This window comes from Arachis hypogaea, chromosome 9 (assembly GCF_003086295.3).
Source record: "Arachis hypogaea cultivar Tifrunner chromosome 9, arahy.Tifrunner.gnm2.J5K5, whole genome shotgun sequence".
Lineage (NCBI taxonomy): Eukaryota > Viridiplantae > Streptophyta > Magnoliopsida > Fabales > Fabaceae > Arachis > Arachis hypogaea.
The window spans coordinates 11,385,288-11,399,229 of NC_092044.1; the positions used below are offsets into that span (position 1 = coordinate 11,385,288).

General features: G+C 26.5%; 1 protein-coding gene across 2 annotated transcripts; it reads right to left on the reverse strand.

The window, feature by feature from the left end:
• Nucleotides 1-1,589: 1,589 nt before the first annotated feature.
• Nucleotides 1,590-4,779, reverse strand: LOC112710382 (uncharacterized). 2 transcript variants are annotated; one of them, XM_025762573.3, is made up of 6 exons: nucleotides 3,836-4,779; nucleotides 3,411-3,606; nucleotides 3,206-3,322; nucleotides 2,494-2,545; nucleotides 2,105-2,174; nucleotides 1,590-1,957 (listed from the first exon to the last, which is right to left on the reverse strand). In XM_025762573.3, exons 1-6 carry the CDS (start codon nucleotides 4,484-4,486, stop codon nucleotides 1,778-1,780), a joined length of 1,266 nt encoding a protein of 421 aa, XP_025618358.1. In that variant the 5' UTR covers nucleotides 4,487-4,779; the 3' UTR covers nucleotides 1,590-1,777. The 2 variants fall into 2 exon arrangements, with proteins under 2 accessions (XP_025618358.1, XP_025618357.1); XM_025762572.3 differs by having other exon boundaries at nucleotides 2,494-2,587; nucleotides 3,836-4,750.
• Nucleotides 4,780-13,942: the final 9,163 nt, after the last annotated feature.

Genomic DNA, 13,942 nt, shown 5'->3' on the forward strand with positions numbered 1-13,942 from the left:
TTTATTTAAAATCTAAAATATTTACATATCTGTGTGTTATATTTAGAGCATTTTATTGAATGTTCACCGAGATTAATTTACATATATTTCACTGACTTGTATGCCAGTGAAATACAACATACAAGTATTTCTCTCATATTTTGCTGGATAACAGCAAGCAAAATATGAACAAATCAGTGTGTTAACTCATTTTATAAACAATTATTATTATTATTATTATTATTATTATTATAAATAAAAAGATAAATAGTGCATCTTATTTAATTACAAGTTTCCAACAACTAAACAACAAGGTAAGACAGTGATCTTCATTCAAGCGAATCAGTTTTGGACAAATCAAGGCGGAAAGATTCCAGTCTTTTCAAGGAGGACGGCTATAATTTGTTTTAGAGAAAAAAACTCTACACATTTTTTATAATTATTTTAAAAGATAATAAAGATTTTTAATAAAAAAAAATATTTTTTTGATTTTTAATCTTTATTTTTATGAGACTAAAATTTTTTTATTTTGTTTGTCTTTTTTATATAAATTAATTAAATTTATTGTATAAAAATTGAAAAATATTACTAATTTTTAAATTTTTTTATTTATAGAAATTAAATAAATGATATATTTTTTAATATTTTTATTGCTGTTTAAAAAAATTATTAAGATATTATATTACTAGAATTATGTTAAGTTTTAGGTGTATTCAATTTAAATTAACCATCATAATTCATATAAATTTACTATTATTAAAAAAATGTATATTCTATTTTATAATAAATAATAAAAAATTGATACAATATTTTATCTAAAATAAATACAACAAATAAAAATATTTTTTTTCAATTAATTATATAAATTAAAAATTAAAAAAAATATTTTTTTGTTAGAGAATTCGTGGTCGTTAAAAAAACTTATCTGGATATATTGTCGCATAATTGATATTAATTAAGCAATTATGTATTAATATTTACTTAAGTTACATTGGTACATTTTTTTGGTGGAGGTGGTGTGATGAGGTGGGGTTGGAGGGAGAGTAGTGAAGAAAGATTTTTTCCAAAAGAATTTGAATACATCAAAATTAAATTTTTAATTTTGTTTAAAAATTTGAGAATAAAATTAATATAAATTGAACATTAAAAATAATTTTAAAACTTCTCGCCAAATATTATTATGGAAGAAGAAAGTATATTTTATCCTAATAAAATTAAAGTCACTTGAACGAGTAAAGTGTGGTAGACTATATGTCAACGAATTATAACTCAAATGTCATAGTCTTTCGATACTCATTTAGAGGTTGAGAATTCGAGTCTCTTTATCTTTAGTTAAAAAAAAAAGTGTGATGGACTATATATAAGCCAATGTTAATGATATTAGATGCACCATCTAATGGTAAACAAAATACATAAACCCTATATATGTAAATTAATTGGCATCTCTACATGGGAAAAAAAAAGAAGATGGAAATTAAAAGCTGCCTCTATTTTTTTTTCTTTTTGATGGGGGGTGGGGAATACAATTACAATGTTTTTCTGTAATACGGTGATTCTTGATTGGTTTTGTAGGGTACAATAATAAATTAATAAATTTACTACTTGCCGGATTCAACAAAAGTGCTTTAATAATTCACATAATAACAAAATTGCATGATCTGGTGTATGTTTTTTAACTGTCACTTACAAAGAGATTGAGGAGCAAGATTTGTTGGCACAATGTAATAGTTAATTCTGTATGTATAGATATTATTATTATTATTATTATTATTATGGAATTATGGGATTTGAAATTGGGCTAACTTATCTTTGAAGGGAAGTGGGAAATTCCAGTCCCTTCTAAAATTGTAACCTCATTATCATCATTATTATTATCTTTAGAACTTCTTTCACTATTATTTGACTTCTGCTGCCGGTCAAACATCATCTTCAGCTGCTTTCCTTGTTCTTCAATTTGCAACTGTAATTTTCTCTGAATCTGGATCAATAATTCAAATTAAAAGAAAATTTAGAGTCAGAGAATATTATAATAATACTGCTACTATATACAACTATTATATAATTTTATATAATTCTTTTATTTAAATTCATAAAGTACTAGAGAAGAAGATAGCATGAATCATACCTCTAGCTGTTCATGAAGACGCCTCTGCACATCCAATTGCAGCTGAAGTGCCTCTTTAATCTGCAAGCCACTGCAAACCAACTAACATTAAAAGTTGCTAAGTGCTTTACTACTTTATAGAGTAACCACATTGATGCCAATAATGTGATTTAATTTGAATTCTCGACAATTATTTAAGCAGACTAATGATATTTGTTTAAGCAGACTAATAAACTTGGTTAGACATGGTTAAATTAAAATACACTATTTAATCATATATCTTAAAAAAAATACTAATATTTTTATTTTCATTGTGTTTATTTCAATGTCTTATCTCAATATGTATATTTTATTCAAAATAAAACTTTATATAAACATAAAAGTGTTTCAGAGAAAAGAAGTAGCATTACGCTTTGACATCAAGATGCACATTCTCTGCGCTGGTTCTTTTCTCAGATTTCCCTGAAAAAGGGAAGAAGTACTTTTTAGGCAAAGCATATGAACCTGCATATTAGAAGATATTAAATAGTAACATCAATTCATTGAATTGAAATATTAATTTCAAAAGATTTTTTCTTTAAATTTTTTTTTTTAGTTTTCTCCTTGGGAAATAAGTTACATAAGAGAAGTTGAAAATGCCAAGTGTTATGGCGATTTTAGAAAGAATTATGGTATTTTTGTAACAACTAACTCTAACTGACATTTATTATAGATATTTTGACCAACTAAAAACCAAAGGGGCAGTTATTCTTGTCCAAATGCCAAATGCTTTTAGTATTTTCCGATCATATTTCACATTCTGACAAGTCAATGTCAAATTTATTATGACTATGAGCTATTACTTACTTAAGCAGACGAATTAACTACCTATTCGAGCAATTCAACTTACTTAAAAATGACATATTTTAATTTACATTGGAACAAAAATGAAAGGATTTCAATTTTCAACTTATTTCATCTGCATTGCTACTTCCTCTGTTATCTTAAGTACGAAGACATCAATATAACCAAGGATTCAAATTGAAGGAATTTAGATTCATGTCTTCCCCTGTTAGGTTATATGGCTTATTCCACAAATAGGAACATACATAAGAATAAAATGAACCTAAGAAAGTGAATTACCCTGAGTTGATTCTGGCATATACTTTGCAATTCTGTATTTCTGCAAATGACTCTTAACATGGAAGATTGTCAATCCATCTGAATCCATCAGCCTTAGTATCGCTTTCGGCGTCGCCTCTACAATCAAGAAACCAAGAACACATTCAGATATTAGACTTTAGACACATGACTTTGGATTTGATAAAATCTACTTAGAATAACCTACTCTCTGCGCCTCCTAGTCTATTGACACATTCAACAAACTTCTCATGAAGATCCTGAGTCCATCTTATACGCGTCTTACTCGATGCTATTGGTCCATTACCGACAAGGTTTCCGGCCGAAATTGTCGGAGAAAGCTTCTCTTGAGGAGAAGAGAAACTCAGCTGTTGAACAGGGGAATTGAATGAGCCACAAGCAACCTGTTTTTAGTATTTGAAAATGAGTCCAAAGGCGGAAAAAATCGAGTAATGTTAGGTAACCAATTTTTTCAGCAACATCAGTCAACTATTTTAAAATTATTTTGTTTATCTTAAATCTAAATCTTAAATTATAAATCTAAATTCTAAAATCATTGATTAATTAAAAGTTGATTGTCTATCTTTTCTATTAAAAAAAAATTTAAATAAGATATTTATGAAAAACACTTACCGTAGATTCTTGATTTGCTTTAGGAATTGATATGCTCCTAGTGACTGGGGCAGCATCATCATTGAACAACTTATGTTGTTCAATAGGAAGGAAATTGCTGGCAGGAAAATTCCCACATGGAATTTTATTAGATTTTTCAGGTGATCCATTACATTGATCACCATTCCATTGAGATTTTATTGCTTGCAAGGTGTTTGGCAACTCAAAGTTGTTGGGGCTATTTTGGTCATTAACTGATGAATCAAAGAAGAGGCTTTCCTTTGAAGATTGATAGAGAGGGAACTCCATATCATTATTAATGTTCTTGATGGAGAGTTGATGCGGCATCAAATTGGATGGATTACCAACTTGATGGGAATCATATTGTGGGAACCCCATGAAGATTTCCGTCGCGTAAAAGGCCGAAGCCGGCGACTCGAATCGGCTTATGATGGTGCTAGATGGTTTGGCTTGAGCCGAGTATGGTAGTACTACTTCTTGTTCTCCTCCTCCTCCTCCTCTTCCTCTGCCAACTCCAACGCCGACGCAAGTCGCGCTGAGGGGTTGGTTATTGCATGGTCCCATGTTCCAAGGTTGTTGTCTAATACCAAAATATTGACAAGAAGAATGGTTGCCATATTCAGAATGAAAATCAAGCTTGTTCTCATTCATTTACAAGGGTAAAAAAAAAAAAACCTTCAATAGTTGAACTTGGATAGCAAGAAAAATGTTCAAGGAAAAAAAAAAATTCGTTCCAGTGTTTTCAAATTTTCTTAGGTAGAATAAATGACTCTAAGAAAGGTTGATCATCACTCTTAAGGAGCAACAAGTGGTAGAAGGGGAAGTAAAGAAAAAAAGGAAAGAAAAGAGAATAACAAGAACAAGAATGGGAGAGTGGGAAAATGAAAATTATTAATAGAATTGTAGTGCTGAATTGGAAGCCTTATGGCATAAAATTCTTTTTTTATATTCCTGATGGCTTATGGAATAAGATTTGAATCTAATTTGTCTAAATGCTACCATGCAATGTCCTTAGCCTATTATTCTTAAATGGAAGGATAGAAATGAATAATATAATTAAATTGACATTACCAAAGTACATAACATCGAAACGAACAAAGCTCTCTTGCCAACAAACAAATAGGTTATGGTCTAATGTTGCCTTCAAATGTATTTAAATCAAAATTCAAAAATCAACCACAAGTTATACAACTTGGTAAAACTATAATGTTAGATGTATGATGCACGGATACTGACACGGACACGGGACACGATATGATACGGGATACGTCGATACGCGAATTTTAAAATATTATAAGACACGGGGACACACATACATATAAAATATAAAGTATTTTTTAGACAAATCGTAATGATATTTTGATATTTTATTGATATTAAAATATAAATTAATTTTTTAATTGTTTTTAATATCTTATTTTAATTATATCAGGTATTTAAAATATTTTTTGTTTTAATAAATAATAATATATACTATATCTAAATTTATTTTAAAAATATATATTAAGAATAAGACTGAACATACCGATATGCGATGGTATTTAAGTGTGTTCAAGCGTGTCTAGAGAAGAATTTTTTATTTTTTTATTAAGACACGGTTGGACACAGCAGACACGCGAACACGACAATTCAGCAAAATTTCCGTGTTTCATAGTATTAGAGAGATAATAATTTAAAATTATTTTCTTTAATTTAATATCTATAATTTGATGTATGTAATATTTATAATTATATATTTATTATAATAAATAGAAATTAAAATAAAAAATTTAAATTATTTTAGATTAATTTTTTATATTCTTCTAAACATTTTTATAGAAAAAATCATCATGAAAAGACTTCTATCTCTTTTATTAGAATTAAATGAGATCAAACGATTTAATCAAATTCTTTTAAAAAAAATTCTGATGCCAACAATTTAATCAAGACAAGGGAAAAATGTCAAAGCAGGGACAACAATTGCAAGGTTGACGGATAATGTTAACAACTGGCCTCAAACAAATTAATACGTAGTAGTAATATAATTATTAATTATTAATCATATTAGGAGTTGGAGTAGAATCTTCTTGTTGTGGCCATCTAGAGTGTGAAATAATTTAATAATGTTAGATAAAGATACCAGCATAAATTCACATAATAATAAATCTGCAATTATTCTTACAATGGATTTGGAAGAAATATTTTAGCCACCTATAGGGATGATAAATATATAGAGATAGATGGCCGAATCTTTCTTTCCCCAAAAAGAAAAAAATATTTTATAAGTCTAAAAATTATTTTGTCTCAATACCTATAGCACTGCATCTTGCAAAGTAGTGGGGTATCAGAAATTACCAGAAAGTTTAACTAATTTTAATATTCGTCTTTAAAGCACAATGGAACTTTAACTACAAAAATTCTCATTATATAGTGTTCAGCAACCATAATAGATTTTCCATTATCAAAAGCTAAAAAAAAAAAGGTGGATACAAATATTCAGCTTTCTATGTTATGTCACTTCCTTGTTGCCATTGATTGTTCTTTAGACATATTTGTTTACCATTGTCATTCTTGGATCCTATATCACTTGAATCACATGGACAATTTTTTCCCCTATTTTTATTCTTTATGGAAAGGATTATTTTTAGTGCTTATGCTCTAATTTTTTTTTTATGTTTTTATTTTAATTTGGTGCATTGCTTGGTATTCTTGATAACAAGTCATTTACCTTTTACTTATGCACTCTTCAGATTCAAGCATTTACTATTAGTGATAACTCTTCAGACCCAAGGATTTACTATTATTAGTGATGACTCCTTACAGAAATAAAGTAAAAAATGAAGAGATACATTCAAAACATATATATCTTAAATTCCACTAACAAATGTTTACAACTCTAGCACGTATTTCTTCTTCAATAGATAAACTATGAAATTCACACTGAAGGTTTTCATCTTATTACAATGATAAAAGATATCTTTATCAATTTAGTGTATAAGACAAAAATAAATTATTTTTATTTATAAAAAAATGATATTTTTTGTGTATATTTTTTTATAATATAAAAAATTATTTATTTATTTTTTTTATCAATCACATTAAATACTAAAAAATAAAAAACAAAAAGAGTTGTTAACAAAAGTAGTACATATAGTAAAGTGGCACAGGATTCGGTGGTGCAGGAACCTTTGGACCACTTAGTGGTCCAAGTAGAAAACATGTTTTTAGAGTTTTTTTATCAATTGCTACGTAGTCCTTGAACTAATTTTAATTACAAATCAACTCCATATATTTTATTTAATTATAAAAATAGTTTTTATTTTATAAATTATTATTTTATCAATTATCTATTATATTTATTAACAATCAAATACAAAAATAACAACCAATTATATCCTCCATTCATCCTAATAATTCCAATTGATTAAATAATTAACTTTGATCTCGTTACGTTCGTCCATGGCTTCCAAATCGTGTTTCCTTGAAATTCAATCGATTGGTTTTTCAAAACAATCGATTGAATGATAACTCAATCGATTGGTTTACACTATATCACAAAACAATCGATTGAAAGTTGTAAGGTAGAATGATAAAAAGCTTATACCAATCGATTGTTTATACTTTCCAATCGAATGAATGTCTCAAAACAATCGATTGTTGTTGTTACTCAATCGATTGAATTCACGAAAACAACATGGATTTGCCAAATACAATCGATTGGAAAGTGATGACATTGAAGTTTTAGCCAAATTCAATCGATTGGTAATGTAATCCAATCGATTGGAAGGTGATGAAGTTGAATGTTTTGCCAATTTCAATCGATTGGTAATGGTACCCAATCGATTGAAATGAAACTGTACACTGAAAATTTATAAATTCACCTTTGCTTCGGATGCTGCAACTAATGCATGTTACATACAAGAAACTAAAAAGCACATAAAATAAAAACAGACAATTAATTACATGATTGTTCTATTTTAAATTTAATCTGTTTGTCCTTTGGTTTTGCGCCACTGAAAGAAAATAATCCATGTTTAAATCAAACGCAGGACCAAGATGCTCAACATCCATAATGCCTAATGAAATAAATTATAATACATGGATCACAATAAAATAGCAATAGTCCAAATAAAGTAGTATCAAATGAGTAGTAGCAGAATAAAAGAAAGAACCAAAACCAACATTAACAAAAATATAAATTTGATAATAAAAATAAAAAATTATAAAAAATATTTTATGGTTAATCTTGTGTACTCCTTATGTACTTTTGTTATAATTAATTATCATCAATATTAAACTAATAAAAAAATAATCTAAATAACAAGCTCATCCTTTCTCTTCTTTCAGTATTTTGTTTTGGACATCTTCCTTAAGAATGAATTGAATAATCAAGAGTTTCAAACCATATAATAAAACAAAATTGACATAATAAAACAAAAATTGAACTTGCAAGTAACCAACAACGTAATCAAAGAAGGAATCAAAGCAAGGCTGATGAATTCCTCCTCATACAAGTTCATACCATATAGATATTCCTGCTACTACCCATTTGATACTACTTTATTTGGATTATTGCTATTTTATTGTGATCCATGCATTATAATTTATTTCATTAGGTATTATGAATGTTGAGCATCTTGGTCCTGCGTTTGATTTAAACATGGATTATTTTCTTGATTGTATTTCAGTGGCGTAAAATAAAATATATGGGGTTGATTTGTAATTAAAATTAGTTCAAGGACTACGTAGCAATTGATAAAAAAACTCTAAAAACATGTTTTCTACTTGGACCACTAAGTGGTCCAAAGGTTCCTGGACCACCGAATCCTGTGCCAAAGTAAAGTATCGTTTTTGTCCCCAACGAAAGTTTCAAAGTTATCCCTAACGTTTGAGTGTATGTTTGAATTTACGTTGGGCAAACTGGAGTTTGAATAAAAGTGATTTTGTAGAATTGATTTTGGATAGAAGTGAGTTTGTACCAACATTATTTATGTTTGGCAATTTTTACTAAAATTAATTTTAATAAAATAAATATTGTTTAGATAATATTAGTTAAAATCACTTATAAATAAATAATTAATTAATTACTTAAAAATATAATATTAAATTATAATATTATTTTTTAAGTATATTTAATCTTTTTTATATTTTTTTAGTATATTTTTTATATAATATTTTTTTGATAGTAATCTATTTTAGTATATTATAATTTTTTATTATTATAATAAAAATTAATATTTATTTATAAAATAAAAAATAACATATAAAAATCAACAACTTTTTAAGTATTTTTTTTATAGTAAAAATTAATATTTATTTATTAAATTAAAAATAATATATAAAATAACATATTTCAATACTCTTTTTAAGTACTCTTAATAATCTCATTTTTATTATTATTTTAGGTTCTAATTTTTTACTAGTTATATTTTTATTATTATTTATAATTAATTTATTATTTAATTTAGGAAAAGTATACGAAACCAAAAGGTTATCAGCAAAAAACTAAACAAAACCACATTAATTTATATTAATAATTAATTTTAAATTTAAAAAATTTAAACTTGATTAAGTAAACCTAATTAAAACCTATAAAAACCTTCTTCTTTTCTCTCACGTTAATTTAGCATAGCCTTCTTCTTCATCGCGGATGGTGCCTTCGCACTGCTCTGAGTCCACTGCCTCCGACCTACACAAATGATGCCGTGTCTCACCACCTTCAGCGTGTACGACTCGGCAGCCTCTATCTTTTTCCTCACCGAGCTTGTTGCCATGGACCTCCAATACGCAAGGTCTCCCTACCGGCGCTAAAGGAGAGCCAGCCCAAGGTCTTATCCGTTGGAGCAACATAACCCGACCCACATGCTCATGGTCCAGCCCATAATAGCAAGCAACGGTATCTTATTTCTTATAGCATCTATCTATCGTTAGTTCTTAATATATCCTTTTCTTTCATGTTTCTTGATTTATGCATGCTAGGGATGAGCCCCAACTCATCGAGAATATTGTGAATGAATTGCAAAAGTGATGCCTGCGGAGACCTATTAATTAAAACGCGCTTGTGTTGGACGCGTGTAAGGTTAAGAAGGTGGATGGTACTATGATGCTAGTGAGAAGGATGGTAGATGATGAAATTTTTATTTTGTATTCAACACATGTTTGTAATTAGAGTTTTGTTGCAGATATTGTTCACTGTGTTTTGAGATATTAGGTGCCATTTTGATGATTAAAGAGACTGTAAACTACACAATTAAAGAAATATAAAAAAATATTCATTTAATATGAAAAAAAATATCATAATACTTAACAAAAGAAATATTCAGTTATATTTTAGCAAAAATAATTAAATATCTATAAAATTTTAAAAAAAATATGAAATTCTTAAAGAAATAGAGACATTCACATTTGCAATACAAAAAAATTCAAAAAATATATAAAAGAACATCCATTTAGTATGAAAAAGAAACATTCTGATACTTAGCAGAAGAAACATCCATATATATTAACTAGCAGAGATTTTGAATTCACCCAAAGGTATTTGGCTGATTTTTGGCTAATACCCTTTTGGTTCCCTAGCATTGCTCTTTAATTTATCATTTCTATTAGGAACAATAATACATATTATAAAAAATTAAAATAGTAAATAGTACATAAAAATTAGAATAATTGTTTTAATACTCTCAGTATTTTTTATTTAAAAAAATTATAGAAAAAATCAATAATAACTAACAACAAACCTAAACATATGTTAGTAAACGCAAAATCTATAATTTCTTGCTCTTAGTGAAGGAGCTTTTGAGATGCAAAATCAGGTTGGCGTTCAGAGAAAAAAAAGTTGTCAAACATCAAAAAATTTCGTTCAAAGCACTTAAACGCACTTTTATCCTCTTCAACGTGTTTTACAAACACACCTTCAATCGTCCTATTTAAGTCCCTAACGTTTCAAAATTGACTTAATGTTGTCCCGCCGTTAGGAATCTGTTACCGGAATTGACGGCGGGACAAAATTCAGACGATTTTGAAACGTTAAGGACTTAAATATGACAAACACGTTAGGGACAACAATGATACATAGAAATATATAAATTTTAATTTTATTCTTCATTAGTATCAATCTTTTATGGTACATAGTTATTCAATAATTTTTTAATTACATCTAAATAAATTACACTTAATTACATTAATTTTGTTCTAAATAAATTTATTTTTTTATAATTTTACTTTTAAAAATTTTTACTCATCATAAAATGTTTGTAGAATGACTAGTACATAAACTTATGGAAAAAAATGATACATATACAATAAAGTAATAGGATTCTAGTCATTTTACAAACATTTTATGATGAGTAAAAATCTTTAAGAGTAAAATTATATAAAAAAATAAATTTATTTAGAATAAAAGTAATGTGATTAAGTGTAGTTTACTTAAATGTGATTAAAAAATAATTGAATAACTATGTACTGTAAAAGATTGATATTAGTGAAAGATAACATTAAAATTAATTTCTATGTATGGTTTTTGTTTCCAGCATTTTTGTCATATTTAAGTCCCTAACGTTTTAAAATCGTCTCAATTTTGTCCCACCGTCAATTCCGTTAACAGATTCTTAACGGCAGGACAACATTGAGTCAATTTTGAAATGTTAATGACTTAAATATGACGATTTTAAAAGTTAGGCACAATTTTGAGACTTATCCCAAATTTTGGAGACAAAAACAATACTTTACTCGTAATACATATAATATTTTTTAATAAAATAATAAAAAATTTATAACTATTTTTTATATGTATTTATCTTTTTCATATATATATATATATATATATTGTCAATTATTTTATTGAAAATAAAAGTATTATACGTACTATTTATAATTTATATCATGGTCCAAATAATAATGGTTATAATTTAAACAAGTTGGTCTTCTAAAAATGGACTCGCTCTAATCAAAAGGAGCATTTCATACCCACTAATTATAAGGTGCCTCTTAAGAGACACGAGTTAAGCTATCCGACACGGATATTTTGACTGACTCAATTTGGAGAAGATACTACTCCTCATCACTATCTCTGTTAATTATTATCCACATGAAAATATTTACACAATGTAAAAATAACTTCCCATGGACCAAGGAAAGAAAATCGTCCACTACTTATATAGGAAAAATTTAAAAGTGATAATCAAATCATCACTCTTTTCTATAAATACTTTATTAAACTCATGTATTATCTAATTTATTCTATACATAATTTATTTAAATTTTTACTAACTTAAATATCAAAGTCTCGTATTCTTATCCGTTATTTCAGAATTAATATGAAACCATCTTAAATATCTGCCCTCTATCTCCGACCTCATTAACAAAATTCATTATTCAGAAGTCTATTTCAAGTACGTTTTGTAATACGTACTAATTTTATTTTGTTTAAATATTTTTTATTTTTGAATTAATTACTAATTTAATACTCTAAAAATTCAGCCATTGACAAAAATATTTTAAAAAAAATTATCGATAAAACAATCTCTTGAATAATTTAAAAATATGATAAAAATAATCAATAAATAAATATTATTTTTTTATAAATAATAAACAAATTTTTATATTTAACAAACAACTTATCTATTATATCTAAATTTGACATTTGAATAAATATTTAAAAGATTTACACAAAAATTCAGAATAAAATATGATTTCTAAATTTTTCTTTTTATTTTTCAAAAAATATTATCATTCATAATAATTATTTTTTAAATTTACTTGACAAAAAATATTAAATTTTAAGGATAAAATTATTTTATTTTTTATAATAATTACAGAAATTTGTATCAAAATTTAATATCTAAAATTATTTTTTAGAATATATATTTAATATTTAATTATTTTGTCTTGTTTTTAAATTTTTTGAAGACTTATTTATCATTAGTATCTTTTAGAATTCATTTTGTGAGCATTACAAACTTTTAAATATTATTTTAGTAGTGTATTCTTTGTTTTTTTTTTTATTTTAAAAGTGTTTGATAATAAATAAAAATTTAACAAATTATATTAATATAAAAATTAAAAAAAGCGACCGCCGGATTTGCATGTGAAAACGCTAATACACACTTAACGAAAAACCTTTCATAGCTTAGGCACATGCATGTGTATACCACAAAAGTAATTAAGCATAAATTTGTTTTTGTGCTTCATAATAAGCTGCGGTGTGTATTAGACAATTAGCCTAGATCCTATGCTATATGGAATAGAATTTAGCTACTAGCTAGGGTTATTTATATTTACTGTTTTCGTTGTTAATATTTTATAGTAAGATACCAATGTAATGTAGAGTTTATATATATCCATCTATATCATTCAGTTCATTGATTAATTGATAGATTTCTAACATAAAAGATTCTCATTGGGAGACTTTTACTTTTTTTAAGGACTTTATTTAGGTTGGATCAACTTAATTAGTTAGGATCTTAATAATAAGATTAGAGCAATGCTAGGGGGCCAGCAATTTTTGTGATTGTTAGCCATCAATTAGCCATCAATGATGATTTGATGGTGTGAGATTGGTGTGAAATTTCATCCAATGGCTCACCTTTCTCTGCTGGTTACATGCTGGCCAAAATTCAATAAAATTGCTGGTCCCCTAGACTTTTCCATAAGATTATAGTCTCGGTTTTCATTCGGTAACTATATATATATATAGTGTGTGTGAGTTAAATTAAATAGCAATTGTAGTAAAATTTTATATCACTCAAAATTTTGGTTTATCTATATTTTAATAAAATATATTACGTTTATATTTGTCAAGTATATAAATGATATAAAAAAATTATGGATTGATACATGAATTTTCTTTTTAAAGATGATTTATAAGATAGAATCAAACGTTTATATTTTTTTTGAAAAAAAAATATTAAAAAAAGTTGTCAAATACATTTAAAATTAGAATAATAAAGTATTATTTGATCTTTAAATTTTTATCTAAAATCAAAATTATCTCTAATATTTTTTAATTTATTTTTAACATTATAGTTATTTTTAAAATGACTCTTTCTACCAAACTTTAATTTTTTTAACCAATTTACCCGAGTGCAAATAATTATAAAATAAAAAGAAATTATCTCTCCACCTTATTTG